The following is a 26,952-nucleotide window of genomic DNA, read 5'->3' as shown; positions in this document are numbered from 1 at the left end:
CTGTCCAACACTTCTTTTTCCTCTGAGATCAGCCTCTGCCAACCTCTCCAGAGCAGCCATGTTCATCCATCACCACCCGCTCTTAACCCTCGATCATTCCCAGATGAGTACGTGACCCAGCTGTGCGAATCCGAGAGTCCTCACCTAGGACTGCTGGAACAGGAGCTTAAAGAGTTGGCCTTTCTTTAGGGACTGAAGCTATGAACACTGAGGCTGTCATTAGCCATGTGGAGGTTTATGTGCCAGCAAAAAGCATAATGAAATCAGCAGGAAGAAACACACACACACACACACACACATACACACACAGACACAGACAAAGACATCTGTTCTTGGTTCTGACATGACCTGGGTATTTCGTGGAGTGCCCTAATGTCTTTCACCAAGGCCTTGTTTAGTGCTTAGGCTAGTCGGAGATTGTTTTCACTTACTTCCAACCAAAGAGCCTTAACCAATGCAGAATGATTGATAATCACATTATCACTCACACGCTGCAAGACACATCAACGGAGACTCAAACCTCTGATGCGCATTTTCCCAGCTTTCAAATATTACAGATACAGTCCGGTTCTCCTATCAAAGGTGGTTAATTTGGTACATTGGTTTTTCAGAAACTTTCCAAATATATATTAACTTATTTCAGTTTGCACAGTAAACTTCTATTGATCTGGTTTTCAAATTTAAAAAATTCAAATTACTAAGTTGTTTTTCCACTCTACTTTGTGGAAACAAATGAAATAAGATGTGATAACTAAGGAACTTATCTAAAAAACACCTTCTAGGATACAACATAGGGTCAACAACAAGACCTTCAGCATCATGTGTGTTTAGTGCCTGAATCAGCAAAGCAGTATAAGCACAGCTTGGCCTCATTTTACAGTGTGTTTCAGTCTATATGATTCTGTAGATGCAATTTGTTTGTAATTCATGTATGAGCACCATGGTAATAACAGCTAATACTTTTTTTTGAGACAGAGTCTCACTTGGTTGCCCAGGCCAATCTAGGCTCACTGCAATCTCTGCCTCCCGGGCTCAAGCGATCCTCCTACCTAGATCTCCTGAGTAGCTGGGACCATAGGCGCACGCCACCCATCATACCCAGTACTTTGGGAGGCTGAGGTCGGAGGATCATAAGTCCAGGAGTTTGAGACTGACGGGGGCAGCATAGGGAGACCCCATCTCTACAAAAAATTTAAAAATAAGCCAGGTGTGGTGATGCATGTCTGTAGTCCTAACTACTGGGGAGGCTGAGGTGGGAGGACTGCTTGAGCCTAGGAGTTAAAGGCTCCAGTTTCGCCTTCCCAAAGTACTGGGATTACAGGAGTGAGCCACTCTACCTGGCCATGTAGTTAATACTTTTGAGGTTGTACTACGTACCAGGCAGGTACTGTTTTAGGGGCCTAACACACTCATTCCTTTAATCCTTACAGTGACACTGCTGTCTTTTCCATTTACAGATAACAGAGAGGTTAAGTAATTTGCCCAAGGCTGCACATCTAGTAAGTGGTGAAGCTATGAACATTAGAATTCATATCTCTTAGGTAACTAATGCAGCGAATCATAGTAGCAGTGAACAGGACATCCTACTTCCCAAGTCCTTTGGAGGGGATTTTATCTTTTTATTTTTTATTTGTTTTAATTAAATAGAGATGGGGGGTCTCACTATGTTGTCAGGCTGGTCTTGAACTCCTGGCCTCAAGTGATCCTCTCACCTTGGCCTCCCAAAGTGCTACAGAGTTTACTCATTCTTTGGATTTGTAGAATATATACTGATTACCAGTGAGGCAGAGAGATACGCAGGAAATTTTTCTTTTACTGTGACGGCTTGGGTCCCTGTGGCTTGTAAAAAAGCTGCATAGTAGACCTCGAGGCTTCACCAGGCTCTCATTTCCTTATGGTGAGAGCAAATCTTTCTGAAGCTTCCATCTCTTAGGGTAAAAATCTGAATGCTTCCCCTGGCTAGCTTGTTGGTCTCCACTTTACTTTCAGCCAGTTTAGCCTTAAATTTCACCCATCATAGAACTCCAAACAAGAATTCCCTGTGACTGCTGTACCCATGTCCTCTGTGGTGCCTAGCCAAACCCCGTTCATCTTTCAGGCCTCCCCAGACCCATCAGACCGGCTTGGCAGAGCGCCTTGCAAACCAGAGGATAATTGAATATACCTATATAAGTTTTTTTTTCTATACATTTTTTAAGTGATTAGGAAATATTCAGAGTAAAATTACAATTTTGTGAGCAATAAATCACAATCTATTTTAATAGTACTAAAATCTTGCTCGAAGCAATTTCAGGCAAGGCTCAGTTGCTCACACCCATAATCCCAGCAATCTGGGAGGCCGAGACAGAAGGATCACTTGAGCCCAGGAGTTTAAGACCAGAGTGGGCAATATGGTGAGCCCTCATCTCTATAAAACATTTTTTAAAAATTAGCTACATGTTGTGGTGCATGCCTGTAATCCCACCTACTTTGGAGGCTGAGGCAGGAGGATGGCTTGAGCCCAGGAGGTCAAGGCTGCAGTAAGCCATGATCAAGCTGTAATGGTGCCATCGCACTCCAGCTGGGGCAACATTGCAAGACCCTGGGTCAAAAGAAGAAACTTCAGCTCGGAATACCGAGAGCCAGTGTGAAGAAACACACTTGTTTCGGTGACACTGTTATTTTCCCAAGTGTACATCTGTGAGCATTATTCACTTTTGTTTTTGAAGGCAGGGTCTCATTCTGTGGCTCCGGCTGGAGTGCAGTGGCTCAATCTTAGCTCACTGCACCCTCCCATCTCAGTAGCTAGGACCACAGGTGTAGCGCCACTACACCTGGCTAATCTTTTGTATTTTGGGTAGAGATGGGGTTTTGCCACGTTGCCCAGGCTGGTCTATAACTCCTGACCTCAAATGATCCACCTACCTCGGCCTCCCAACGTGCTGGGATTACAGGCCTGAGCCACCTCGCTCAGCCCACTGTTCAGTTTTAACTGTGACCCCTTTTTAAATTTCTTGCTTTATCATATTACTGATTCCTCGAAACAATCTTACGGGGCAAGCTGGTTCCATGGGCGCTGAAGCAACATTTCCTCTTTCAAAGTCTCAATTTTTTGAATAATATGCACTGCTAAAGAGGAAGCAATCAAACCTACCAGACGAGCTCTGCCCTCCGCCCAGCGAGCTGCTGCTTCCTGGTGTTAAAACGCTTTCAGGTTCTCCTGGTGAGTTCTAAGTCACACCGGATTGATGTGTGGAGATCACCTCGCACACGTCCACCTGGAAGGCACCCAGAGGGGATCGATTTCGGAAATTCACCCTAACAACAAAGCACAGATGCAGCTTTCACGCATGTGGCATCAATGCTAATCCTATGTGCAAAATATTTGGCTTCATACATGGATGAACATGGAAACCATCATTCTCAGCAAACTGACACAAGAGCAGAAGATCAAACACCGCATGTTCTCACTCATAGGCGGGTGTTGAACAATGAGAACACATGGACACAGGGAGGGGAGCACTACACGCTGGGGTCTGTTGGGGGGAAATAGGGGAGGGACGGTGGCGGGTGGGGAGTTGGGGAGAGAGAGCATGGGGAGAAATACCAGTTATAGGTGATGGGGAGGAAGGCAGCAAATCACACTGCCACGTGTGTACCTATGCAACAATCTTGCATGTTCTTCACATGTACCCCCAAACCTGAAATGCAATAATAATAAAAAAAGAAATGAAAAATTAATAACAGAGATGGGGTCTCGCTATGTTGTCCAGGCTGGTCTCCAACTCCTGGGCTCAAGCCATCCTCCCGCCTCGGCCTCCACTCGTTTTTCCGTGACAAAGCCCGCCCGCCTGCGGGGCGCTCCGTGCGGAGAAACTCTGTGAAGGACGTCGCCGGGGAGGCGGGGTGGACTCCCATGGGACGCCGCAAAACCAAAACAGTCACCCGTGTTCCCAAAAACACCTCAGGAAATGCTTCCAAAGGCAGGACTGGCCTCCACAGGGTGACGGCTCTTGAGCCTCCGACTCAAACCTGAGTCGTCCACGCTACTGGGCCGCCGCCAGCCCGTGCGAGCCGCCGAGATACCGCGGACGCCGCAACCATCCGCCGCCTGCTCCCGCCACACCCGCCGAGCCAGCAGCACCGAGCCCACGCCCCTGCCGCGTGCCCGCCTCCTGTAGCCATGCGGCTTGCGATTGGTCGAGAGCGCTGCCCGTCGCGAGAGAAGGCCGTGTCTCCCGTAGGCCGGCGCTCCCATTGGTCACGACGGCGGCGGCAGCGCGCGCGGCCCCGGCGAGGCGGGGAAGCCGGTGGCCGCGGCTGCGGAACGGGCGGAGGCTACCGGTTTCGTAACCGTCGCTCCTCCTCGCGGACTCGCGGGCTGTGAGGCCTGGGTCGGCTCGGGCCGCGCCGCGCGGGGCCGCTCTGAGTGGAGGCCGCCTGGGGGCGGGCGGGTTGGAGGCGCAGGTAAGGAGGTCGCGGCGGGCGCCCTGAGAGCGGGGAGGAGGAGGCCGCGGCGGCGCCTGCTGCTTGCCTGGGCGCGGGCCCGAATCGGGGAAACCCAGCCCCAGCCCCAGACGGCCGACTGGCTCAGGAAGGCCCCGCGAGGCTGGAGGCGCGGGCGGCGGCGCCGCTCGGCGTCTGATGCAACCTGCCGGCAACACCCGGCGGGGACGCTGAGCTCATTCCTGGCAGCGGCCCAGAGTCGCGGCGCCGCCCGCCGACCCCCGCGCTGCCCGGGGCGCCCCTTGCTGCGGGCCGGGAGCGCGCGGACGGCCGGGGAGTGCCCCCTGCGGAGCCCGGCCCCCTCTCGGTGAGACGGGCGGTGTGACTGGCCAGGCTCGCATTGGCCCCCGGGGATGAAGGGTGTTCCCAGAATAGCTGAAGGTGGACCGAATCGGGTTTTAGAGTCCTGCTCCTCCGGAACGGCTCAGCCTGCGGTGATCGAAAATCTGTTGAGCAGTTCAAAGACTGATCAATAAAATAGGGAAAGCAATTGGTTTTTGAATGCGTGAGTTTGCAGATAGAATATTTTGGTTCTTTCTGGAGCTGTTTGAATGTCCTGCACTTTACTGCTGAACGTAGTTTAGAAGAACACGCAACACCCACGGGTCGAATAGGAGGAGAAGAAATGAAGCACTTTGCGGGCATGGAAGGAGCGAAGCAGGGCACACAGCCAGCAGAGGTGCCCAGATGCGGAGGATGGAAATGCATGTGTTGGGGGGGAGGAGAGTGTTTTCCAGGGCAGCTTGTGCGTTGCTGCTCTTCCGCAGGTTTACGGGTTTGGTTTTCCTCTTGTTTGAGGTTTATACTGTACTCTGGCATCCTGAAATGTGTAAGATTTAGAAAGGTCTCAGTGTTGGTGGGTGGCACCCGAATTGGTAGTCGTGTCAAAATTGACTGCTTAGATGAATAGGTTGTCTCTTAAGGCCGACTTCTCCCCGAGAAATTTGACTCCCAGAGAAAATTTTAAGAGAAGATCCTATAAGGGCATAATTTACGAACACATTCTACGTCTAGAAGCTCTTGATGTTTAAGATGTGGTCATCTGTTAGCCCTTGAGTAGTATTTGGGATAAGCTGGTCATAAGGTTGATTCTGCTTCCGGAAAAAGTTGCTGTAAACAAGGCTAAATAATTATAGGGTACCAGGGAGCTGAAGCATATTTCAGCTTCTTGATTCCTGCTTCTGGTGGGCACACTTGGCTGGTTTAGTTATTTTTAATACCTGCTTTTTAAAAAAAGTAGGTGGAAACAAAACTTCATTGAGAATGTCCTTTAAATTCTCAAGAGCACATTCTGTCTGTCCGCAAGGCTCTCTGGTCTTGGAGTGACAGTTTCATCACTGGGAAATTAAACACTACGTGTGGAGCCCTTGGTCAAGACAAATAGGACCTCATGGAACTGAATTTGGTCTTAGGGTCTAAGATTGCCTCACTTTGTCACAGTAATGGTAAATACAGGTAGCCACAATTCCAGGTGTATTGTGTGTTCTTGGGAGGACTGATTCTATGGGTTGTTATATTGATAGGTACACTGGCCCCCTGCGTTTGTGGCTTTCTAGCTCGATCAGTAAAAAAGTAAAAAAAGAAAAAAAAAAAAAAAAGGAGCGTGAACTCCTAATGGATGTTTATTTACAGTCTGTTTGTTTTGTGTGTTGTAAATCACTTCAAAAGGATTGGGTTAGAAAGACGATGTTGATGTTCTTTCTCATGCCCCAGTGACCCGCTTCTGTACTCCCACAAGGGGGACGTCCCCTTCCTCATGGGCTCTAAACTAGATGTTTGTGAATATCTGCAGGGAGACACACGATGCAGCTGGAGCTGACAGACCTAGAACAAATCTTCCCAGAAGCCCAAAGAAAAGAGAAAGCACAGACCGTGGAGGATATATATAGTGGTTTAGTACTGTCAAGATGGGATGTGAGGGAGGAGAGAGGGTCAGGACCTTGGATTTGATCCTGTAGACTGGAGCCAGGGATGAATTTTCAGCAGGAGAGTGACTCAGTCAGGTTTGAGTGATGACTCTAGAGATAGAGGTTGGAGGAAGCAGGCTAGACCAGAGACCAGTGTCCCTGAGAGATGATAGTGGCCTAAGGTGATTTCAATGGCATTGGGATGGAGAGGAAGGGAAGATGGGAAATTGGTTTTGTTTTGTTTTTTGTTTGTCTTAGGTAGAATTGTCAAATCCCAAAGCCTAGACAGATTTAGGGCCAGGAAGAAACATCTATGACTATTTTGAAATGCTGACCTTCACTGAGGAAATTGAGTGAAGAATTTATTTTGGTGGGCAAGGGGAGGAATATTGGGTTCTAGGTATGTGGAAAAAAGGGACAAAGGGATTAGGAAAATTCTTGCTAGGTTTCTTTTCACAGGTGAGACTTGGGAAAAATTTAATTTTCTTTTATTCATTCTAGCATTCTGCGCTTTCAGTAAAGTGACTGACATGAATGAACATTACTTGAATTAAGTTTGAATTAAAACAAAGCCTGTTACCCAGTTAGTGCACCATTCTCAATATTCATGGGGAAGCAACAGCAGAAGCTCTCAGACTTCAGTGTCATCAAAGTTACTTGGAGGTCCCCTTATGAAAAGATGGCTCAGCCCTGTTCTTGGAACTCCCGATTCTAAGTCTGGGGCAGCCTGAGAAGTTGTATTTCAAAGGAGTTCTAGATGATGGCGATGCTGGTCCAGGGACTACACTTTGAGAACCACTGCTCTTCAGCTTTCCTGCTGTTTCCTACTTGAGTGATTCACATGGAAGGAAGCCAGGCACCGCCCTGCTTCCTGTAGCCTGAACTTTGGAGTTGTGTTTATCCGCAGAGGAGCCCCATTTCGATTTAGGACTGACTATCCAGCTTTGAAATAAACATTTTTTGCTTGTTGTAGGTGTTCAGTAAATGTGTGTGGAAGGAACAAAAGCATAAATGAGAGCCCCCTTTTCAGTGTAAAACCACTTAGCTCTTTGATTCCCTTTTACTTGGTTATTTTTCCTCTTCACTCTAAGAGCTGTTTATATGGTTAAAGAACTTTTTGAACAAAACATTCTTGGAGCTATTTTGATTATCTCCAGGTTTCTCCTTCTTACATTTTCACCAGTTTGTAGATTCCGTGAATACTCTTTTCAGGCCAAAGAGCTTACCTTCAAAACCTCGCCTACCACACATGTTCAGCCTAGTAACTTGCAAGATGAGTCAGACAGAGATAAAAGAGCCCTTCCCTGTTCCTGTATCTTTGGATACAGAAACAGGCATGAACATCGACCCTGTAGTGAGTAAGAGCTATTAGTGACTGAAGGTCGTGGTGTGTTGTCTGTGAGAAAGTGTCTTACCATTCCACATCCCTCATTTGCATATGGGGAAGAGATGTCCACGGAAGAAAAGAGATTCACCGAAACTAAAGTAGGGGGAGCCACAGCCAAGACAAGAACTGGCCTGGCCACTGGTCTCTACCACTTTGGATCATTGCTGTCTCTGAGCATGGCCAACTTGACTGTAGAGAGCTTAAAGGCTAAAAATATAATGGGTATATAAAAAATATTAAAAAGTAGAGAGATAAGGTGAACATGATCATGATTGTTAAGACAGTCTTAGGTGTTACATTAAACAAGTTCTTAAAAATTGAGTAAAGCACTTCTGCTCACTCGACACCAAATAGATAAGCAATAATAATGTTAGGTGGCACTAAGCGTGGCTCAGATCAATACCAAACAGCCACTTTTCTGCTGGAAGAAAAATTAGGCAACCAGATAATGATCAAGGGAAATTGTGAACTGTCCATTACTATAGGCTTGGAGTGGATAGCCCCCACGCTTTGGAGGGACGCTTTCTGTCTTGCCTTAGTGTTGGAGTGAGAACAAATGACCTACTAGCTCAGAGCCAGCTGTGTGGCTTTGAAAACAGTTGAAAGTAGTGACACATGGATTTTTTAAAGCAACGTTTTTTTTTTTTAAGAGACCAGTAAACAGTGTACAGAATTGCCTGGCTGAAGGTTTGGGTGTAGCAACTGGTGTTTGCTAACTGAGCTTTCTCTCATTGTGGGATCACTGCATAAATCTGACTCCAGATTTTTTCCACTGACGTAATTTTAGCAGTTTTGTTAAAAGAGAACAGGATAGTTTTGTGTACCTAACAGTGCTTTCTAAATTTCTAAGAGTGCCGTGACTTCTTGGTGGATACTGTTTGCTAAACTTAGTTTGTCTTGAAGTGGTCTCATGATGATAGGATAGTGACACTTTTATACTTCTTGGGGCAACTGTGGGGACTTGATTGGATTCAGAGTAGTCCCCATGTGACTGGGTTTTCGAAACCGTGACTTAATTTCTGCAGGCAGCTGCACAGGGATGCTTCAGAGCTGGTGCGTCCTCCGAGTTCACACTAGCTCATTTGGTAGCGTGATGTGGCCACAGGCACCATCGCTGCTCGACCCCTTTGTCCAGCCTGGGCCCCATTAGGATGCATCATTAGGGCTTCTGTTTCTTTCCTTGTGGTTTCAGATTGAATGTATTTAGAAGTTGTATTAATTGTGTCAAGAAGGAAAAACACATACTTTTTACAAGCCCAGTGGGATGGGGAACAAATTGAATCTCAGAGCTCCTAAATTCAAGAAACTAACTCAGTAAATTTTGTTAAAATGTGGAATTATCATTTGAGGTCATTAAAAAATAAAGCAAAAAACTACCTTTTCAAAATCTCCCATAAAGAGAGCTTTGGGAGAGAACTTGAGACCTCGATGACTCCTTCTCTGCATATTAGAACATGGAACCCATAGAGGCAGTAGCATGATATTCCTCACGAACACTCGAGACAGGGGCGCCACCCCAGCCTTCTGTTTTGACTTGAGCCAACAATGGAAAGTTTCCCCCCTTTCATTGCAGGTGTCTTTCTACCACAGTCAGCTGCGGCCTCTCCCTGGCAGATTGTCAGTGCTGTTAGTTCACATGCGCTACCTAATTAGTGGCAGTCTTTTGTTTTCCTCCCATTTTTGATAACAATCACAGAGGGGCAGTGCCCTCAGGTATCCAGGTGGGCTGAGTTCGCCTGATGGTGCCTTTCTAAGTGAAAGGATTTAGACTTCTGAAACATTGCAACAGTTGGCAGTTGCTGTAGACTTCTCAGCAGAATCAATTAATGTTGCCCTAATGTTAGGTACATACAAGTTTAATCTCATTTGATCCTGTCATTTCAAACATTTTAATGCAATTTATTTTTTAACTAGGTACATGTGAAGAGTTTTTGGCAGCTTAGCGTGGAAACCATTGATCACCTTGCCCTCGTTTTTGCCTGTTCTGTGTTGGCAAGGGAGAGTGGCCAAATGAGCAAGATATCGCAGCAAAACAGCACTCCAGGGGTGAACGGAATTAGTGTTATCCATACCCAGGCACATGCCAGCGGCTTACAGCAAGTCCCTCAGCTGGTGCCTGCTGGCCCTGGGGGAGGAGGCAAAGCTGTGGCTCCCAGCAAGCAGAGCAAAAAGAGCTCACCCATGGATCGAAACAGTGACGAGTATCGGCAGCGCCGAGAGAGGAACAACATGGCTGTGAAAAAGAGCCGGTTGAAAAGCAAGCAGAAAGCACAAGACACACTGCAGAGAGTGAATCAGCTCAAAGAAGAGAATGAACGGTTGGAAGCAAAAATCAAATTGCTGACCAAGGAATTAAGTGTACTCAAAGATTTGTTTCTTGAGCACGCACACAACCTTGCAGACAACGTACAATCCATTAGCACTGAAAATACGACTGCAGATGCCGACAGTTCAGGACAGTAGACCGCACCCTTTCCAGACTTCACAGCTTGTGGCTTGAACGTTAAAGGTGTGACCGCCGACACCATTCATGTCAATGGCTGAAAGTTGTCCTTTTCCATTATTCAGAGACCCATTGGAGGCTGTTTTCTAGGATCAGCACTGAAGAGTTGATTAGCTAAAACTGGTAGCATGTAATTCAAATATCTGGTTTTAAATGATAGAGATTTTTGTGGGGATCAGAATCCCCCAAATGTTAAGGTATATGGTGAAAACAAAATATCCAGGATCCCGATGTTTTTAATAAATCCTGTCGTCCCAAGAAATGCTCCTTTTTTAAGTTGACAAAAGAAATGGGAAGCTGGCAGGCCATGCAGAAGGTTCTTGGTTTTAATGAATAGGCTGAATTAGATTAAGAAAAGTTGAATGCCACCTACGATAATCTATTTGTGATTTTTCTTCTAAATTATGTATTATAAACTCCTAGAGATATAGAAAGCAATGAGTGTGTAATTTGGTGTGATTTTATGTATGGCACAAACTTTGTTTTAACATAATTAGTGCTGTGTTTCCCCAAAAGTACAGGTTTTTGAATAGTGATGTCCAGTTAAGTAAAGAAACCTCATCACATCTTACAGGCAGTATGTGGCCAATTGACTTAAAAATACAAATAACATTTAGGAAGCAAATAGATTAAACACAAAAATAAAACTAAAGCATAGGAATGATATTTTTGGGATAACTTTGGGCTTAGGTTGGCATTATTTTATTCTAAAAAACCAACTCAGTGGTATAGAGAAACTTGTGTACCAAAATTTTAGTTTCTGCAGATGCTAATTAAGTAAGTGTTTTTTTGGATACAATTTTGACAGCCAAGTTAGTAAGCAGAATGTCTTAACAGTTTGATGACACAAGCTGCTGATTAGGGTTTGGAATATTAATTCAGAAGATAGTTTCTCTTGTGTTCAAATTAGCTGCCATGGGGCCATTATTTTTAAAGTCAAAAATGTCTTTTGAAGGCTCATTCTGGTATCTGATCTTAACCAAGTGATTATTAGAGAAATGTATCAACTCCATGCCATCTCCCAAAATAATTGTCTAAGAAAACTTGAAAGTGTAAGGTTTTAGCCTTTAATTTATTTCACTTAAATATATCTTCTGATACTGTTTTTGTGAGATTTCTTTTTCTGGTTAGTGGGCTTTCCAGACTTTGTACCACTGCTTCTGTTTATTCATTTATATGCTTTTGTGTCCCATAAATTATTTTAGAAAATGCTGATAAAACTCAGGATATTGACATTTTTGTTGAGACTAAAAAATGGCAGTCACTGAAGTAGGGACTCTAGAGTCTGGCTTATGTCAGTGTTGGTAGTTTAGATTGTCTTTGTCAACATTTTTTCTCTCTCTCTCTCTCTCTTTTTTTTCTTAGCACAGTTCTAGCTCAAATTTTTGTATTTTTGTGTGTTCCTGGGCTGGAGATGAGAGACTGAGTCATATCAGATCTAAAAGTTTGTGTTCCCAGGTATCTTATTTGAACATGGTCATTTTTGGCCATGTTGCTGTTTCATACCAGGACTGGGGATGATGTAACCAGAATGAAACTCAAGTAGCACCCTCGGGTTGGTGGAAAAGTGCTGATCGTGCCATTCTTCTGGGCAGGAGAAGACATCATGGTGCCCAGCAACTCAGCAAAGCCATTCTTAGGGTCACAAGGCCCTTCTGAATGTAAGACAGGAGCCCAGGAGATGCTGTCCCAGGAGGGCCATTAACTCCCAATAGAGCCAGGAGACAGGATGGTGGTTTCTAGGGTCCAATACCAGCTTACCTTGGAATATGGATCTACCTGTGAAGGATGAGAGATGTTTTGAATAACTAGCCAGGACACACCCACAGGATCCTATTGGATCCTTAGCAGCTGATTGGTGTTACATAATTAATTGGAGATACATAGGTCACTTGAATCTATAAGCACCTATGGTAGATGCTACAGACATTTAAATCTCTTATTTACTAAAAAATATCTTTGGGAATTTGATGCCCTCATGGAATTTATGGTTACCAGTTACATGAATTGACCTTGCCAGTTATATGAATTGACTTAAGTATCTTTAAAAAGAAACTTTAGGAAAATCATCGGAGGTGTGTACTCAATATTTCAAATCAGAACGCAAGATTGGAACTTTTGGAAAAATAATTTGAGCTTTCCTTTTACCCATGCATATCCAAAGTTTAGCACAAGCAAGCAATTCGGCAGAGAACAAAAATGTTAAGTATTGTGTTGTCTGTCTTTCTGAAGTGGTTGGAAATGAAAGCTTTTAATTTGATAGATTTATCAGTATAAAATTAGGGAAACCAAGTGTGGGGAATGAATCCGTTTAGAGCTTTGGGACTTGTAAGGTGACTTTTGTAACTTTCGTTCTGTGTGTGACCTATGAACCATTAGGATGTGATCTGCCGTGTGGGCAGGTCCATCATTTTAGGAGTTAGGCTTTAGTGTAAATTTCTAGCACATCTGAGTCTCCTGGGATGGGTGCATTTTGGCTGGGTTTGGCTGCAGGTCGTGAGATCAGAGCAGCTCTTGCTCCTGCTGGCCCCTGAAATCAGCTGTTGGGATGCCAGTGCAGATACTAAGTAGTAAGATTTTAATCAAACACGACCAGGTCTGAAATGCAGGTCATGTGTGTGAAATTCTCAAATTTACATAAAAAGTAGAAGCATAGGCAATTTAACATTTGATATGAAAGGAGAGGAAATTGTAGCGGCTTTTCACGTTTTCTAATCGCCATTAGAGGGCATGAGACCTTTTACCCGAACAACCCATTTCGCACTCAGTGCTTTTTGATGCCTTAGCAATAGGAGAGTTGTTTTGCTCGACAAAAGCTGGGAAGGAAAAAGTCCATTCTGCAGCTGTTAGATCTGCCTCTCAGGAAAAAGTACTAACTTGTTCTTTGTGTTCCTGGCTTTCTTCAGTTTGTGAGATTTCTCTATTTTTTTAAATATAATTTTATTTCTTTCAACAAACTTAAAATAAAAAACAACTTTGGAACAATGACTTGTCTTTCATTGTGGCTTTCTTTGTATTAGATACTGAAAAGTGATTCAGATGTTGAACAGCTGGGATGCCCAGGCAGGTGCCTTGCTGTCTTTCCTGTTCCCACACTGGACACAGGGAGTGGGAGTGGGGAAAGCAGGGAGAAGGCAGAGGTATTTGTGTCTGAGCCTAGATTTCCCCAGTTGCCCTTAGTGGATAGGAAAATAGTTTTCTCTGAAGATGGGATACATCTTTAGTTATGTGTTTAGTCACTTGGTCTAAATTAAAAACTATACCAGAATAGGGAAAGGAACAAGTGAAGAAATGAGTTCCCACTTACAGTAATCACCTAGTGTCTCGGAGCATGGTTTCCATTTAGAGAGGGAAGAAATATGTTTTAAGGTAGAAAGTAAAAAATGCAAGGCCTTTCCCCTCTCTGGAGTTTTGTAGTACATGTAGACATCGTCTTCATTTACGTTTTACTATAGAGTGTCTGTAGAGATGAATTCGCTGATTTCGTAAACATTGTGAGTCCAGGGAGCTGAGGTGAATTGAATATTGCAAGGGAATGCCATTTAAACGTTTTTCTTCTGTGATCCCTCAATTATTTTCATGTCTTGGGAAATAAATTTCTGCTTGCTGCTATCTTAGTGAAAAGTGGAGGTCAGGAATGACTTCTATGGGAAGTGTGGCCCGTTTCATTTTTTTTAATTAGTTGTAATTTAGAATCCAATAACGTGTCTTGGGGAATTTTTTTTTCTTGAGACGGAGTCTCACTCTGTCGCCAGTCTGGGAGTATAGTGGCGGGATCCCACCTCCTGGGTTCAAGCGATTTTCCTGCCTCAACCTCCCGAGTAGCTGGGACTATAGGTGTGTGTCACCCAGCTAATTTTTTGTATTTTTAGTAGAGATGGGTTTTCACCATGTTGACCAGGATGGTCTCGATCTCTGACCTCGTGATCTGCCCGCCACAGCCTCCCAAAGTGCTGGGATTACAGGCGTGAGCCACTGCACCCAGCCTGTCTTGGATGATTTTAGGGAGTGATGACATGTTTGTGAGGGGCCAGGTCTTTTTCTAATGAAAGCACTGTTGGACCTGCTCATCCACTGCCTGTGCCTAGCCAGAGAGTTCATATGTGTTTTATGTCCACTCAGAGAACAGCAGTGCCTAGGTTTTCTTCTGCAATATCCCACTCCTCACAGAGCTCTAGGCCTGAAAGCTGTATAGAGGCATCTAGAGAAATGGGGGTTATAGAATTGGACTTGGAATAGGGTTGTCAATGAAACAGTCACTCGTTAGACTTTTTGCAGCCCAAACACCACCTCCCGTCCCTCCCTTTGAAGCAGCTGTTAGAACCAGATGTGCTTCTGCATCACTACCTTTCACTTCCGCCTTCTGAGTATAGCTCCTATACCTGTACCTGTCTGCTTCACCCACCCTGACCCCCCATGCAGAGCCATCCTCTTGCCTGGACTTGGTGACTGGCTCCTCGTTGGTGATGAGGACTTGGTGATGGCTCCTGGATGGCAACATCACTGCCTGCTCTCCAGAACCATCTGTTGCTCCCCATTGCACCCGGGGTGAGACCTAGTCTCCTTGTGGTATGGCGTTTCCCCTCGTCAACTTAATTTCCCTTCATGTTCCTGTGTCACTTTGCTTCAGCTCTAAGGCTTTTCCGAGCTCTTTTCTGCCCCTTCTGGGACAGTTCCTTTGGTCTGGAGTGCAGCATCGTTTCTGGCTTTTCACTAATAAGCGCATTCCTCTGTCTCAGCCCCCTGGCTCTCTACACAAAGCCTATCCTGTTGCTTGAGACAATATATTTGTTCATGTGGGTTTGAGGTGAAGCCTCTCAGGCGACTAGAGGCTCTGGAAGGAGGGCTCATGTTTGTATTCTGCACTAGCAGAGAAGATGCTCAATTATTGAATGAATACCTAGACACAGAGTTTCTGGAGGGGTCTCTAATGCATTCCTGAAGCTACATGAATTTCTGCAGGGATTAGAAGAGACAGATAAAAACACAGGGGTAGAGGAGGTAGCTACTGCTGGCCCTCTAGACCTGTGCTTCCAAAGAATGAAACAGGTAGAGACTCACACCTATAATCCTAGCACTTTGGGAGGCCAAGGCAGGAGGATTGCTTGAGGCCCCTGAGTTCAAGGCCAACTTGGCCAACATAGCAAGACTCTATTTAAAACATATTTTTAAAAGAACACCCTTTGACCTACTGGCTCAGGAAAAACACATGACCTCTATGTTCCTAGTGACCTTCTTGGATAGAGTGTTTAGATGGAAATAGAGATGTCTCCTTGCTCCTTTTTTGTCCACTTCTTGATAATCAGAGATGTTTATGGAACGGGCAGCTTTGGTATGGAATGTCTGAAAGGAGAAAGGTGTACGATGCACTCAGCTGTGTTTCTCAGTGGACAGAACTCAACCTGACTGAGTGGTTTTATCCTGAAAGTGGTGGAAAATTAAAGCCCTGTACACCAGACCGTGTCTGTCACGGGGGAGCAGGGGTGGAGGAGTGCTTGGTGTAACTTTCCGTATGCTCAGAGGACAGTTTTTTGTTTTTTTTTTTTTAAGGGACAGGTTCTCGCTCTGTTGCCCAGGCTGGAGTGCAGTGGTGGGATTATAGCTCACTGCAGCCTTGAACTGGGCTCAAGCGATTCTTCCACCTTAGCCTGCAGGGTAGGTGGGACCATAGGCATGTGCCACCACGCCCAGCTATTTTTTTTTTTTTTTTTTTTAAATTTTTGCAGAGATGGCCCAGGCTGGTCTTGAACTCTCAGTCTCAGATGATCCTTCGGCCCTGGCCTCCCAGAGTGCTGAGATTATAGGCATGAGCCACTGTGCCTGGCCAAAAAGACACAATTACTACTGCTGAGTGTCACAAATGGTTAGCTTAGGGAATGTATTTGTACCAGCAGAAAACCTTCAAGAATGGATATTATAAATCTAAGAGGCAGATCAGATAAATGGTGATTTGGAACTGAGATTGGCTTTTATTTTAACGTGACCACTTTATAAGCACTTTTGTGATGTTACTATGGGAGGAAATCAACTTGTAGTCAACTCTTTGATGACTCTTTTTTTTTAAGGCAGTCTCACTCTGTTGCCCAGGCTGGAGTGCAGTGGTGCAATCTCGGCTCACCACAACCTCTGCCACCCAGGTTCAAGAGATTCTCCTGCCTCAGCCTTCCGAGTAGCTGGGATTATAGGCGTATGCCACTACACCCAGCTAATTTTTGTATTTTTAGTATAGACGGGGTTTTGCCATGTTGGCCAGGCAGGTCTCAAACTCCTGACCTCAAGTGATCAAATTGCTGCGATTGCAGGCGTGAGCCACCATGCCTGGCCTTTGGTGACTTCTTAAAATGTCTCTCTTGAGCCACAGTTTTCCACCCCCTCATGGTTTCATCTGTGGTATCTTTCTCACTTGTCCTTCACCTTGGCGTGGGAACCTCCTGGACGGAAGCTCTGTGAGGAAGCAAATCTGGAAGGGTGTACAGAATTCTAGAAACCAGCTCTAGGGGTGGGCTGTTCTGTGGGACCCTGGGAGAACTGGACAAGCAGAGGCAAGGATGGATACTTCACCGGCACTGCTGGGTGCTGGCTGGCTTCCTGCCTGGAGTTTGGTACACTTAGGGAGGACAGTCTCTGCAAATTCGCGGTGGCGCTGCCTTTGTTGGGAGTGTCTCTGACAGATGCTGGCTTTGCTAGTGTGTCCCACATGAAAAAGAAATCAAGGACAAGAGATCCCTGCAAGTCTCAGCTTTTAAATATCTGTACTTCAAGCTCTACATAATTCTACCACCTTCAGAAATCTAGTTTGGAGGCAGTAACCATATCAGAAAGGCTTGTTACCAGTCTGCCCTTTAACGTGCGCAAAGGCATGGCACGGGGTGACTCGGCCAGTCTGACCTGAGTGCCTAGGATCTTCCTGCAGGATTGCTTGCCCCCACCTCAGACCGCGGGCTGCGCTAATACTGACAAGTTAAAGCCGCCTTGCCTGGGAGTACTTCTCACACTTGTCTGTCAGAAGCATCTGGTGGGTGACAGTGAAATACACAATTTTTAGGCCATTGCCCCTAGAGATTCTGAGTCAGATGGTCTGAGGGGGTCCCGGGAATCTCTTACCAAGTGTCCCACTGGTTCTGATGCCTGTTAGGCTTCGGAAACCTTGCAGCAAGTGACAGGGTGACACTAAAGCCCTGAGTCCCAGGGGCTCAAAACAGGCTCCTTGGGGAGGACACTGCCCTTGTCCCACCAGGCCAGTCTGAGGCAGAAGCAGCAGTTAGGGTCTGCGTCGCCAGCACCATTTTCCTGGAACTGACTTCATGCTGATACCAGGTGAGCCATCTTTTCAGGGTGCATGGGTCCCAAATGCTGTCTGCAAAGGAATAAAGGGGAAGCCGTGCACAAAGGACCATTTTAGGAAACCTTTTATTGCAAATGCCATTCTGCATATTGATTTTTGAGAGAAAGCATCAGAAATGCTCCTTTCCTGGGAAAATATAAATGACAGCAAGACACATTTTAGTTGCTACTAAAGAACAGCATTACTTTCAATCATTTTAAGTTGCTCATTTAATAAGCAAGGTATAAAACAGATTAAAGGTGTGAGCCTGCAAAAGGGTAATTAAGAAAGTGTTTCCCCCGCAGGAAACAGCGCTGTTTGGTCTGATCAAATGCTAAAGCTGGGATCTGATTCTGGGTGCCATCTCTCGCCGCTGGAGTGCTGACCAGCAGGCTGCCCGTTGCGAAGAGAGGTTGCAAGGCCAGGCACCCAGGTGCCCTGGGATTTCTGGCTGGCTTTACTTGGGGCCAGAGAAGGATGTAAAGGCCTTGTCACAACCTGCCATGCACGCTTCAATCTCTTCTACAGTGCGGGGCACGCAGGTCAGCAGCTCGATGCCACTGTCAGTCACCACAACGTCATCCTCGATGCGGACCTGGGTCAAGCCAACAGACAAGTATTATCAGAGAGCAGCCTCATGTGCCAGGCTGGAGGGCCAGGCCTGCTCCAGGCCCACCCCACCGTGGGGTGGGAGCAGCTGACATTCCCTGGGAGAGATGGGTAGCCTCCCGGGCTCCATGAAGCCATCCGTTCACATCACCTGCTCACCCTGTCCCTGCCAGGTGGATGGGAGCCCCTGGAGCAGACAGGTTTTGTAGGATCTCTGTTCCTACTGAGGGGTGAGGCTCCATCCCGTGACAGACCACACGAAGGGGCAGGCTGACCCACCTCAAGGGAGGGCATCACTAGGGTCCCTGCCTTGGGACTGAGGAGTCTGCAGCTGCAGTGGGGGTGAGATGTTCCGGGAGCTAGAATGGGGCCTGTGGGCACTCACCCCGCCAAAGCCTCGGAAGCGCTGCAGGACCTCGTGGTTAAAGAAGCAGGCGCGGGCCGGGTCTGCCAGGGCCTCGTCCAGGAGGTGGTCGATGAAGTAGATGCCCGGCTCCACGGTGAGCACCATGCCTGGTTGCAGGCGCCGTGCAGTGCGCAGGCTCCGCAGGCCGGGCTCGTCGATGCGCTCCACGCCCTGTGCAGAATGGAGATCAGAGGCCCAATGAGCAGCTCCAGGGCTCGCCGTGCCCTCATCAGGAGATAGACAGGCATGTGAGGGCCGGCGCCAGTCTTGTGGGCTCTCTGACCACTGGGGTCCCCAGCCTAGACTGGCCCCTGCTGTGCTGGGTCATGGGCACCCTGAAAGACCATCTACCCTGCACATTCAGTGTCCTGGCCACGCTACCGTTGGGCTCGCTTAAGGAGCCCTGTGGCCGCCCACGTGCACGCACCCAGGGTGAGCTGTCCAGACAGGGCTGTGGGGCTGGCCGAGGGTTGGGCTGCCCTCAGCCAGGCCCCGCTCCTGGCCAGAGGAGTGGCAGATGCCAAACTGCTGACGCCAAAAAAGCTCTTAAGGCAGCTGTGAAGCCCCCCAGGGCCACAGCTTTCCTTCCAGGCAGCCCAAGTGGAAACTGGCCCCAGGAGTAGTAGTCCTGGTTACCCTAGGCTGAGACCCAGGTTTTCCATGTGACTGTCCAGGGAGAAGGACAGGTGCCATCACCAGGGTGGGGCCGCTAGCCTTAGTGCGCCAGTACACATGTGCTGTGTGTGTGTGGCTTGAGGGTGTGATTCCCAGAGGAGCGCTCGAGGCCTTACAGCCCCCAGCCCTGGAGGATGCCTCATAGTGGCAGAGCTACTGCCTTCAGGGGCCCCTCTCTGCACCCCACACTGCCTGGGCGCACACCGAGCCTGGCCTTGTCCACTCACAGGCACAGCTGAGGGCAGCAGGTGCTCGGGGCAACTACAGGAGAGCTCCTGCTCGCCCCAGGTCCCCAGGGCACCATCCAGCCTGAGCCAGTGGGCATGAGTACGCTTTCTGGTCAGGGTTTGAGTCTGCCCTGCCCAGCCACGCTCCCTCCCCCAGGAAGCCCAGCAGCTGGAGCAGGAGCTGTCATTTTTGACTGTTTGGGGGCCAAGAACATCAGACTCCAATTAGTGGTTCATGTAAGGTAACCAGCAACAGGCTGGCTTGGCCTCCATGCTGGGCACAGCCAGAGAGGCTGTGACAGATTCCCCCCGCCGGGGCAGGGACAGCAGGCTGGGCGGGAGGCCATGAGGAGACACCACAGCCTGGCTGGTGTGGCCCCAGCCCCACAACACTTGCTTCTGGGCTGCTGATGGGGAGGTGAGGCTGGAGGGCAGGGATGCCCCATGGCCAGGGGACCATCGAGTGACAGTCCCTGTGGGCAGGTGAGAGGTGCATGTGGGTTGGGCTGGGGCTCGTCTCCTGCCCCGAAGCTGCTGGGGGTCCTGGGGTCCCTGCTCCAGGACCTTCCTGTCCCTGTCATCCAAAACCTGCGCTGGGCACCCCCACTGCACCGCCACCCATCTCTCTCCTTCATGCTACTCCCGAAGTGACCGTTCCTGTTTCCCCACCCCACAGTGGTCGAAGCCAGGGGCCCGGGGGAGGCAAGGGCCTGCCGAGGTCAAGTTCCTTCTTCCCAGTCACCCCTCCATTCCCATGGGCTGATGCTCCACTGCTCTGTGGTGCACGGTGGGGGGGCACTCTGGAGAAACAAACTTTTCTCTCCTCTGAAATCTTGAGGTTCACCACTGAAGTTGGGGGTGGGGGATTAGAAGGGATCCCGAGGGGCACAGGGGCAAGGCCTGCTTCAGCCCAGCGACGCAGTTAACCCTTCAGGGTGTTGGCTCCAGGGGCCTGCCCAGGGACCCGCTGAGAACAGGGCACAGGGGCGGGCATAAGAGAAGGGGAAGGGCTGGGCCCCGTGGAGGACAGAGCCAAGTGGGGAGAGCACGAGCCCCTGGGGCCCAGGAAGCGCAGCCTTCAGGGTGCGAGGTGCCCATGCCCGCCTCTGCCTGGGCACAGGGCTTGACGAGGCCTCAACTTTTACTGGGCCCCAAGCAGAGGAGCCCCAAATGTGTCTGCAGGCCTTAAGTAAAACAAATGACTTTTATAGGAAAAACCATATTTTTTCCACAATGTTTATTTGTCAGAAGAATAGACTCTGTGAGCACAAAGAGCTGCTTACTGGAAAAGATGAAAACAGTTTGCTGCCAACTTTTGCTGCTGGAAAAAAAGCGCTTTGGCGACTAATGAATAAGAACCTCAGCTAACAATGTCTGGAAGGCCCAGCTCTTGGCTCCCCACACACAATGGGATGAATAGACATTAGGAAATTAAAACTGATTTTGTTTCTCCAAATTTAACTGTTTACACTTGAGGAAAAAAATAATTGAATAATAATGCTTCTCTTAAGCAATTCCCCTCGCCACCCCCCTCCCCAAAATTGTTCTTAGTGCTTTCAAAACACCCTGCAGCCAAGAGGCCAAGCCTGGTCTTGGCTAACTGGCTGGGGGGCCCCAGGGTGTGCACAGATTGCACAATCAGCCCCCTGCATTGGGCAGACGGCCAGGGGCAGGGACCCGCCCCGCCTGCCCAGCCAAGAGGCTACAGCCACCTGCCCCGTAGGACCTCCCCAAGCCTCACACACCCTCTGGGTGGTCCTCTGAGGGCTGATAGTCGGGGAGTCTTGTCTGGAGATGGCCCCCCAGCCTCCCTCATCTGCCAAGGGTCCCCAGAGTGCCTGGGGATGAGGAGGCTACAGCGTCACAGGTGTGCAGCCCAGGGGCCTGGGAGGCAGAGGGCACACCAGCAGCAGGGCAGGGCTGCTCCGGGCTTGTGAGGGGCCAGGACAAATTGCCAACGGGTGGGGCCTCATCAACTCCCAGCACCCCATGTCTGAATGAAGCCAGAGGCGGCAGGATGCAAGGGGTGCCACGCAGCTCCATCACAAAGACCTGTCCTCGGCACTACTGTCCTGCAGGGCCCCATGCATCGTATCCTGACTGTGTGCCACCCTTCTGGGCAGGTGACACCTGGGCCCAGTGTGTAGACAGCAGCACCTCTGTATTCAGGCCTGTGGAGCGCTCACAGGTATACCCTGCCTTGGCCAGGGCCCCAATTCCTCCCCTCATGCCCTCTGTGTACCACAGGGAGCTGGGGGCCCACCTCTGCTGCCTCCTAGAGCCCCAAACTGCCCTGGGGGCCAGGCTCAGCAGCAGCTGATGGGCAGGCCACTCCGCCTGCCGTGTCCACACTGACCTCTGGGTAGCCTCCCACGTCGTGCACGTCAATGCCCAGGAAGTGGCCGAGCCCGTGAGGCATAAACACAGCCCCCAGGTGGGCCTGGACCATGGCGTCCACACTGCCTCTCAGGAGGCCCATCTGGGTCAGCTCCTCCAGGTGGATGCGGTCAGCCAGGCGGTGCATGTCGGGCCACCAGACACCTATGGACCAGAAGGAGCTGCCGTGAGCCAGAGCCCAGCAGCTAACACCAGAGGGCCAGGGGCTGGGAGACCCAAAGCCCTCACACTGACTGTGGTGGGAGGGCCTGAGGTGGGGTGAGGGGGGCACCACACTGCAGGCCCAGGGGGACAAGGCCTAGGGTGGCCCCTCATGCTGGGCTTTCCCAGCCAAAGCCCTGGCCCTTGGGACCCTTCTTTCTCCTTCATTCTGCCCTTAGGGGCAGGTTCCTGTCACTAAGGGGCCCAGTCTGTGCTTCTGGGCCCAGGAGGAGAAACGCGCACATCTCCCCAGTGGCAGACACAGGGAGACTCTGTGGGCCCTGGGCCTGAGGTTCAGGCCCAAACCCTGGCTGACAGCTCTGGTGGGGTTTTGCTGCTGTGGGCAGCAGGGAAGCCTGAGGCTGGGGGAGGGGGTCCCTGCACATCCCAGAATGGGGATGAGTCACCCCTGGAGCTGCTGCAGGGAGCAAGGGAACAAAGGTGTCTAGGGCAAAGGTGCGGCTGGCGTGGCCCCATGAGCTGGCTGGCAGGGGTCCGGGCCCCACCTGCCAACAACAGTGGCACCATCTCCAGGGGAGCCCAGATGTCCAAGGCTCGGCTATGAATTCAGCTCATCCCCACCGCATGTTTGTGGGGCAAAGGCCACCATAGGGAGGACTTCCTAAGCACAGGGCTTCCGGGGCCACACAGGCTCTGTGGGGCTCTGGGGCATGGCCCCTGGGAAGGAGGCCCTTGGAGAGCTCCCCGCCTAGAGCCTCAGCAGCCTATGGGTGCGCCCGTCCCACCCCCAGGCTCTGCAGAATCCCAGCATTAGCTTCACCAAGGCTCCCACTGCTGGACAGCCTGAGCACCAGACAAGGACCTGAGGCCGGTGAGGCTTCCTGTCCTGGCCCCACAGGGGCTGGGGCTGGGCAGGCCATGTGTTGGCAGAGGCCAGGGCCCCAGGACACCCTGGCCAGGGACATGACGGGGGGCCCTTATCAGTGTGTAGCTCGCTGGCCAGAGAGAGCACTTGGCACAGTCCCTGTGGCACCTCCTGGTGAGGTCCAGCCCTACCAGGTGGAGAGACAGCTTCTGAGGGCCTCCCTGCCAGGCCCTGCCTTGGCGCAGAGCCAGAGCCTGCCCTGCATGGCCCTGTTACTGCTGATTGCTGCTGTGGGAGGGGCTCGGGAGACCCTGAGCTGGCAAGGGCTATGCTGTGAGATGCAGGCCTGTGAACCTCTGTGGCTGGTGCAGGGCAGATGATGGGCTCAGCCGGTGAACAGGGATGGGAGTCCACACTGGGACACAGGCTGTCACCCCTGACATGCACGGGGCACACGTCCCTCATGCTGGGACCCCTTTAGTGCCAGAGTTGGCCTTCCGGTGCTGGCGTCTCAGGCAGGCTGGAGGCACACAGCCGAGGCACATGGCTTTGGGCGGGCAATAGGGCTGTAGCCTGCCATTCACAGCACAGCACCCCAGCCATGGCTGTGGCCTCAGGGTGGCAGGGGTGGAGATGCCCAGACCTGTACCCCCTCCCCCGACACACACAGAGTGGGGATCCTCAGAGCCCAGCTTCCTGTCAGCCCAGCCTTCTGTCCCAGCCTCTGAGGGGCTGAGGTGGGGATGGTCATCCTAAGGTCTGGGGTCTGGCATGGGGGAGAGCCCCGGCAGGCCTGGGGCAACTCTGGCTGCCACTGCTTTGTATCTGGGGCAGCCCTGGGTGCACACACCCCTGGCTGGCCTAGTCTGCACCCCTGGGGGTGGAGCCTGGGTGGGGGCTTTTCTGTGGGGCACAGTATTCCAGAAAAGGAGACCTGGGTAACTAGAGCAGCCTCCGTCAGCCTCCGCTGCCGCCTGTCAGACAGCCACAATGCAGGCCCTGGAGTGCTGCTCTCACAGCCGCTGGTGTCACCTGGGGGCTGGGGACAGCACCCCGGACAGGGGCACTGGCCGCCACTCCTCCATCATGCATGACCAGCGGGGCCCAGGTCCACACTGAACATTCACTTGTTCCTGGGGTGCGAGCCAGGCCTGCCCAGCCTCTATTGCTGCTCTTCTCTGAGGCCCCAGCCTGGACAATTGTGGCCCACCTCCCCTCCCTCCCTCCCACTGCATCCTCCAGAGGCCAGGCCACCCTTCTGTTCCAGAGGCACACAGGCCTTTCTACCTCAGGCCCTTTGCTTTGGCCTGTGACGCCTCATCCAAGGAGTCTCTGGGTAAAAAGCTGTCCCTTCCTTAGCCGGGTGCGGTGGCGGGCACCTGTAATCCCAGCTACTCGAGAGGCTGAGGCAGGAGAATCCCTTGAACCCAGGAGGTGGAGGTTGCAGTGAGCTGAGATTGCACCATTGCACTCCAGCCTGGGTGACAGAGTGAGACTGCATCTCAAAAAAAAAAAGCTGTCCCCTCTTGGGGGAAGACCCTGGCTCGCTGTTGCAGGCCTGGTAATTTCTCCTCACACCGTCCAGCCTGCAGCCCTCCCGGGGACAGATCTGCTTGCCTGCTTCTCATGTCTCACTCCAAGGGTGGGGGTTTCCTGAGTGCCCCTCAGGTCCCCCAAAGCTGGTGCCCTGCAAAGCTGGCACGTGGGGCTGGGAGGCCTCCTTTGCGTGACTCGTGCCCCAAGCCCAGCTCAACTGCTTCCTGTTCGACGGACCCTTCTCTAGTCACCAAAGGGGAGTCCCGGGAAGTTCAGCCGGCCTTCCAACCAGGCTGACTTCAACAGCTGGCTGCGCTCTTGGCTCAGCCTCCACAGAGGGCGGGAATCAGGTATAAATCATGCTCCGCGGTGGCCCTTCCCGGGGGCAGGCCCGGCGTCGCCCGGACGTGCCGGCCCGGGGGTCCCCTCGGCGCCGCTGGTCTTCCTCGCCTGCCTACCCTTGGGGAAGGCCGTGCACACAGCTCTCTTGGCCGGGAGTGCGAGTTTCTGCCTGTGTGTGGTTAGGGTTGTGACAGTGATTCAACCTCCAGCAACTTGGCCTCAGTGTTGCGGTTACGACACCCATGGCCTGGGCGGGGTCCCCTGGAGTGTGTGAGGGTCACTGTCCTTGCACTAGGCTGGCGGGGTGGGCACCAACTTGAGGGCTCCCTTGCCTGCCTGGGCCCACTCTCAGGCCCCTCCCACCCTGGCAGCCTGGAGGCACCGTCAAGCTCTCTAGTCCAGGCTGGAAGGCACCCCGGCTATACCCGGATGCCACACTGGGAATCACACAGAAGCTGGGCATCAGCTGCCCTGCATGCCCCAACCCCCAGCAAGCACCAAACCTCATTCTGGCTTTCCTGGGGCATCCCTATGCCTGCCCCACCCCTCCCAGAGCCTGCCCGGCCCCTCCTCTGCTGCACACCCCTTGGATGCCATCTCTTTAGAATGAATGGGGCAAACAGGGCCATTCCTGGCCCCGGACAAAGCCCAGGTTCTCAGCCTAGCTTGCTCTTCAGCTTCTCCCTCACTCACTCCTGGGTGGGGTGGCCAGACCAAGACCACAGGTCCTAACAGCTGGCTCTCCCTACCAGCTGTTTCCTTAGCTGGGGCCACCCCCTAGGAGCCCCTATTCCCAGATGAGCTTCCATTCTTCCTGTGGGCCTCTGTGTTGAGGCTCCTCCTCCAGGAAGCCCTCTCTGACTGCCCCTTCCTGTGCTTTCAGAGTTCATAGCACACACAGCACAGCTGGGTCTGGTTATGACCTCTGGGCTTTGCAAGGGTGGTGCCCTTACCCTGCTCTTCGCCTGGCACACAGCAGGTGCTCAGTAAATGCCTGGATCCAGGGGAGCCCCGGCCGCCCTCATGGCTCTCTTGCAGCCGGTGCTGTGTCCCCGTCCCCGCCTCCTTTGTGTACTCAGACCCTGGAACGGGCAGGGTGGCCTCTAGGTTAGTGTCCCGTCATGCGCCTCACGAAACGGCTGGGCTCCCAGCGCTCAGGCCCCAGGTGTGGCCAGAGTAGCCCCTGGGTGGTCTTCTGGGCCCACTTGGTCTCCTCAGGCAGCACCCGCTCTTGCTGGGCATGGGGCCCCGGCCAGCTCCTTAGAGCCTCAAAGCATCCATCACAGCCCCAAGGCCTCCTGCCCCAAGTGTGACAACCCCAGGGGGCTCCCGGGCCTGACCGAGCTACGAAGGCAGCATCCTCACAGCCACTTCCAGACAAAGAGCGCACTTCATCTGCGGAACACAGCCCTCAGGGGATGGATGGGGAGGGAGCCAGGCCCTGGGGGTGCGGCACAGCAGGCTCGGGGCTGGGGTCCCAGGGCAGGACCTGAGGGCTCAGCCCGCGAGTGGGCAGGGGGCTGTGTTGGCCCAGGCTGCTCCTCCAGTCTCCTCCCCTGCACCCTGGCAGAGTGCCCCGAGGAGGAAGAGGCCAAGGAACTGGCTCACCATTGCAGCTGGCAGGAGGGTGGCCATGGGGTCCACTCTGAGGGCAGCACTCCCTGTCCTGGTGCCTGCCGCAGAGGGCACCTGTGGCTGGGGTGGCACATACCTGCCATGCCTGTCTACCTGAGCCCTGCACTCCACGCCAGCTTGGAGGATGAGGCCTGACCGCAAGTCCAGCCGCTCGGCCCCTGGCCCTGGAGCTGGCTGGGAGGGGAGCAAAGCCAGTAGAGGCGCCCCCTGACCACAGGGCTATGGGAGACAGTCCCTCTCCTGCCCACCTGGTCATCCTGCGGCTCAGTGCCCTTCTCTCACCCCGTCAGGCCTGTTTTGGGAAATGGGGGCACTTCCTGCCACTTCTTTCCCCTCCTCTGACCTCACATCGGCAGCACCCTCCACCCCTAATAAGTGGCCAGGACCCTGAGGGCAGGGACAGAACCAGGAGTTGGGAATGGACACGGAAGAGCTCACGGAGCATGGACCACCCCTGCTGTTCCAGGCTGATAGAAGCGGGGCCCCCAGTGA

At 51.2% G+C, this 26,952-nt stretch overlaps 2 protein-coding genes across 3 annotated transcripts in view; one reads left to right on the top strand and one right to left on the bottom strand.

The window, feature by feature from the left end:
* Nucleotides 1-3,885: 3,885 nt before the first annotated feature.
* On the top strand, nucleotides 3,886-13,270 carry CEBPG (CCAAT enhancer binding protein gamma). 2 transcript variants are annotated; one of them, XM_032249125.1, is made up of 2 exons: nucleotides 3,886-4,446; nucleotides 9,694-13,270. In XM_032249125.1, exon 2 carries the CDS (start codon nucleotides 9,790-9,792, stop codon nucleotides 10,240-10,242), a length of 453 nt encoding a protein of 150 aa, XP_032105016.1. In that variant the 5' UTR covers nucleotides 3,886-4,446; nucleotides 9,694-9,789; the 3' UTR covers nucleotides 10,243-13,270. The 2 variants fall into 2 exon arrangements, with proteins under 2 accessions (XP_032105016.1, XP_032105015.1); XM_032249124.1 differs by lacking the exon at nucleotides 3,886-4,446 and adding an exon at nucleotides 4,763-5,164.
* Nucleotides 13,271-17,676: 4,406 nt separating this feature from the next.
* Nucleotides 17,677-26,952, bottom strand: part of PEPD (peptidase D) — a 126,813-nt gene continuing 117,537 nt past the window's right edge. The window contains exons 13-15 of the mRNA XM_032249123.1: nucleotides 21,880-22,064; nucleotides 18,601-18,792; nucleotides 17,677-18,201 (exon numbers count right to left, since the gene is read on the bottom strand). Of these exons, the coding sequence (XP_032105014.1) occupies nucleotides 18,064-18,201; nucleotides 18,601-18,792; nucleotides 21,880-22,064 (515 nt within the window). The 3' untranslated portion in view covers nucleotides 17,677-18,063. The remainder of the gene's footprint in view (nucleotides 18,202-18,600; nucleotides 18,793-21,879; nucleotides 22,065-26,952) is intronic.

The sequence above is a fragment of the Sapajus apella genome, unplaced genomic scaffold (genome assembly GCF_009761245.1).
Source record: "Sapajus apella isolate SASKATOON/1434 unplaced genomic scaffold, GSC_monkey_1.0 scaffold68, whole genome shotgun sequence".
Classification (NCBI taxonomy): domain Eukaryota; kingdom Metazoa; phylum Chordata; class Mammalia; order Primates; family Cebidae; genus Sapajus; species Sapajus apella.
Note: the sequence above shows the minus strand (reverse complement) of the source record. Positions and strands in the feature narration are given on the sequence as shown.

Coding starts and splice junctions, on each gene's coding strand:
- CEBPG (XM_032249124.1), top strand. CDS start 5,111: ATGAAGCACTTTGCGGGCATGGAAGGAGCGAAGCAGGGCACACAGCCA. Junction 5,165..9,693: donor AGGGCACACAGCCAGCAGAG/GTGCCCAGATGC, acceptor TTTTTTAACTAG/GTACATGTGAAGAGTTTTTG.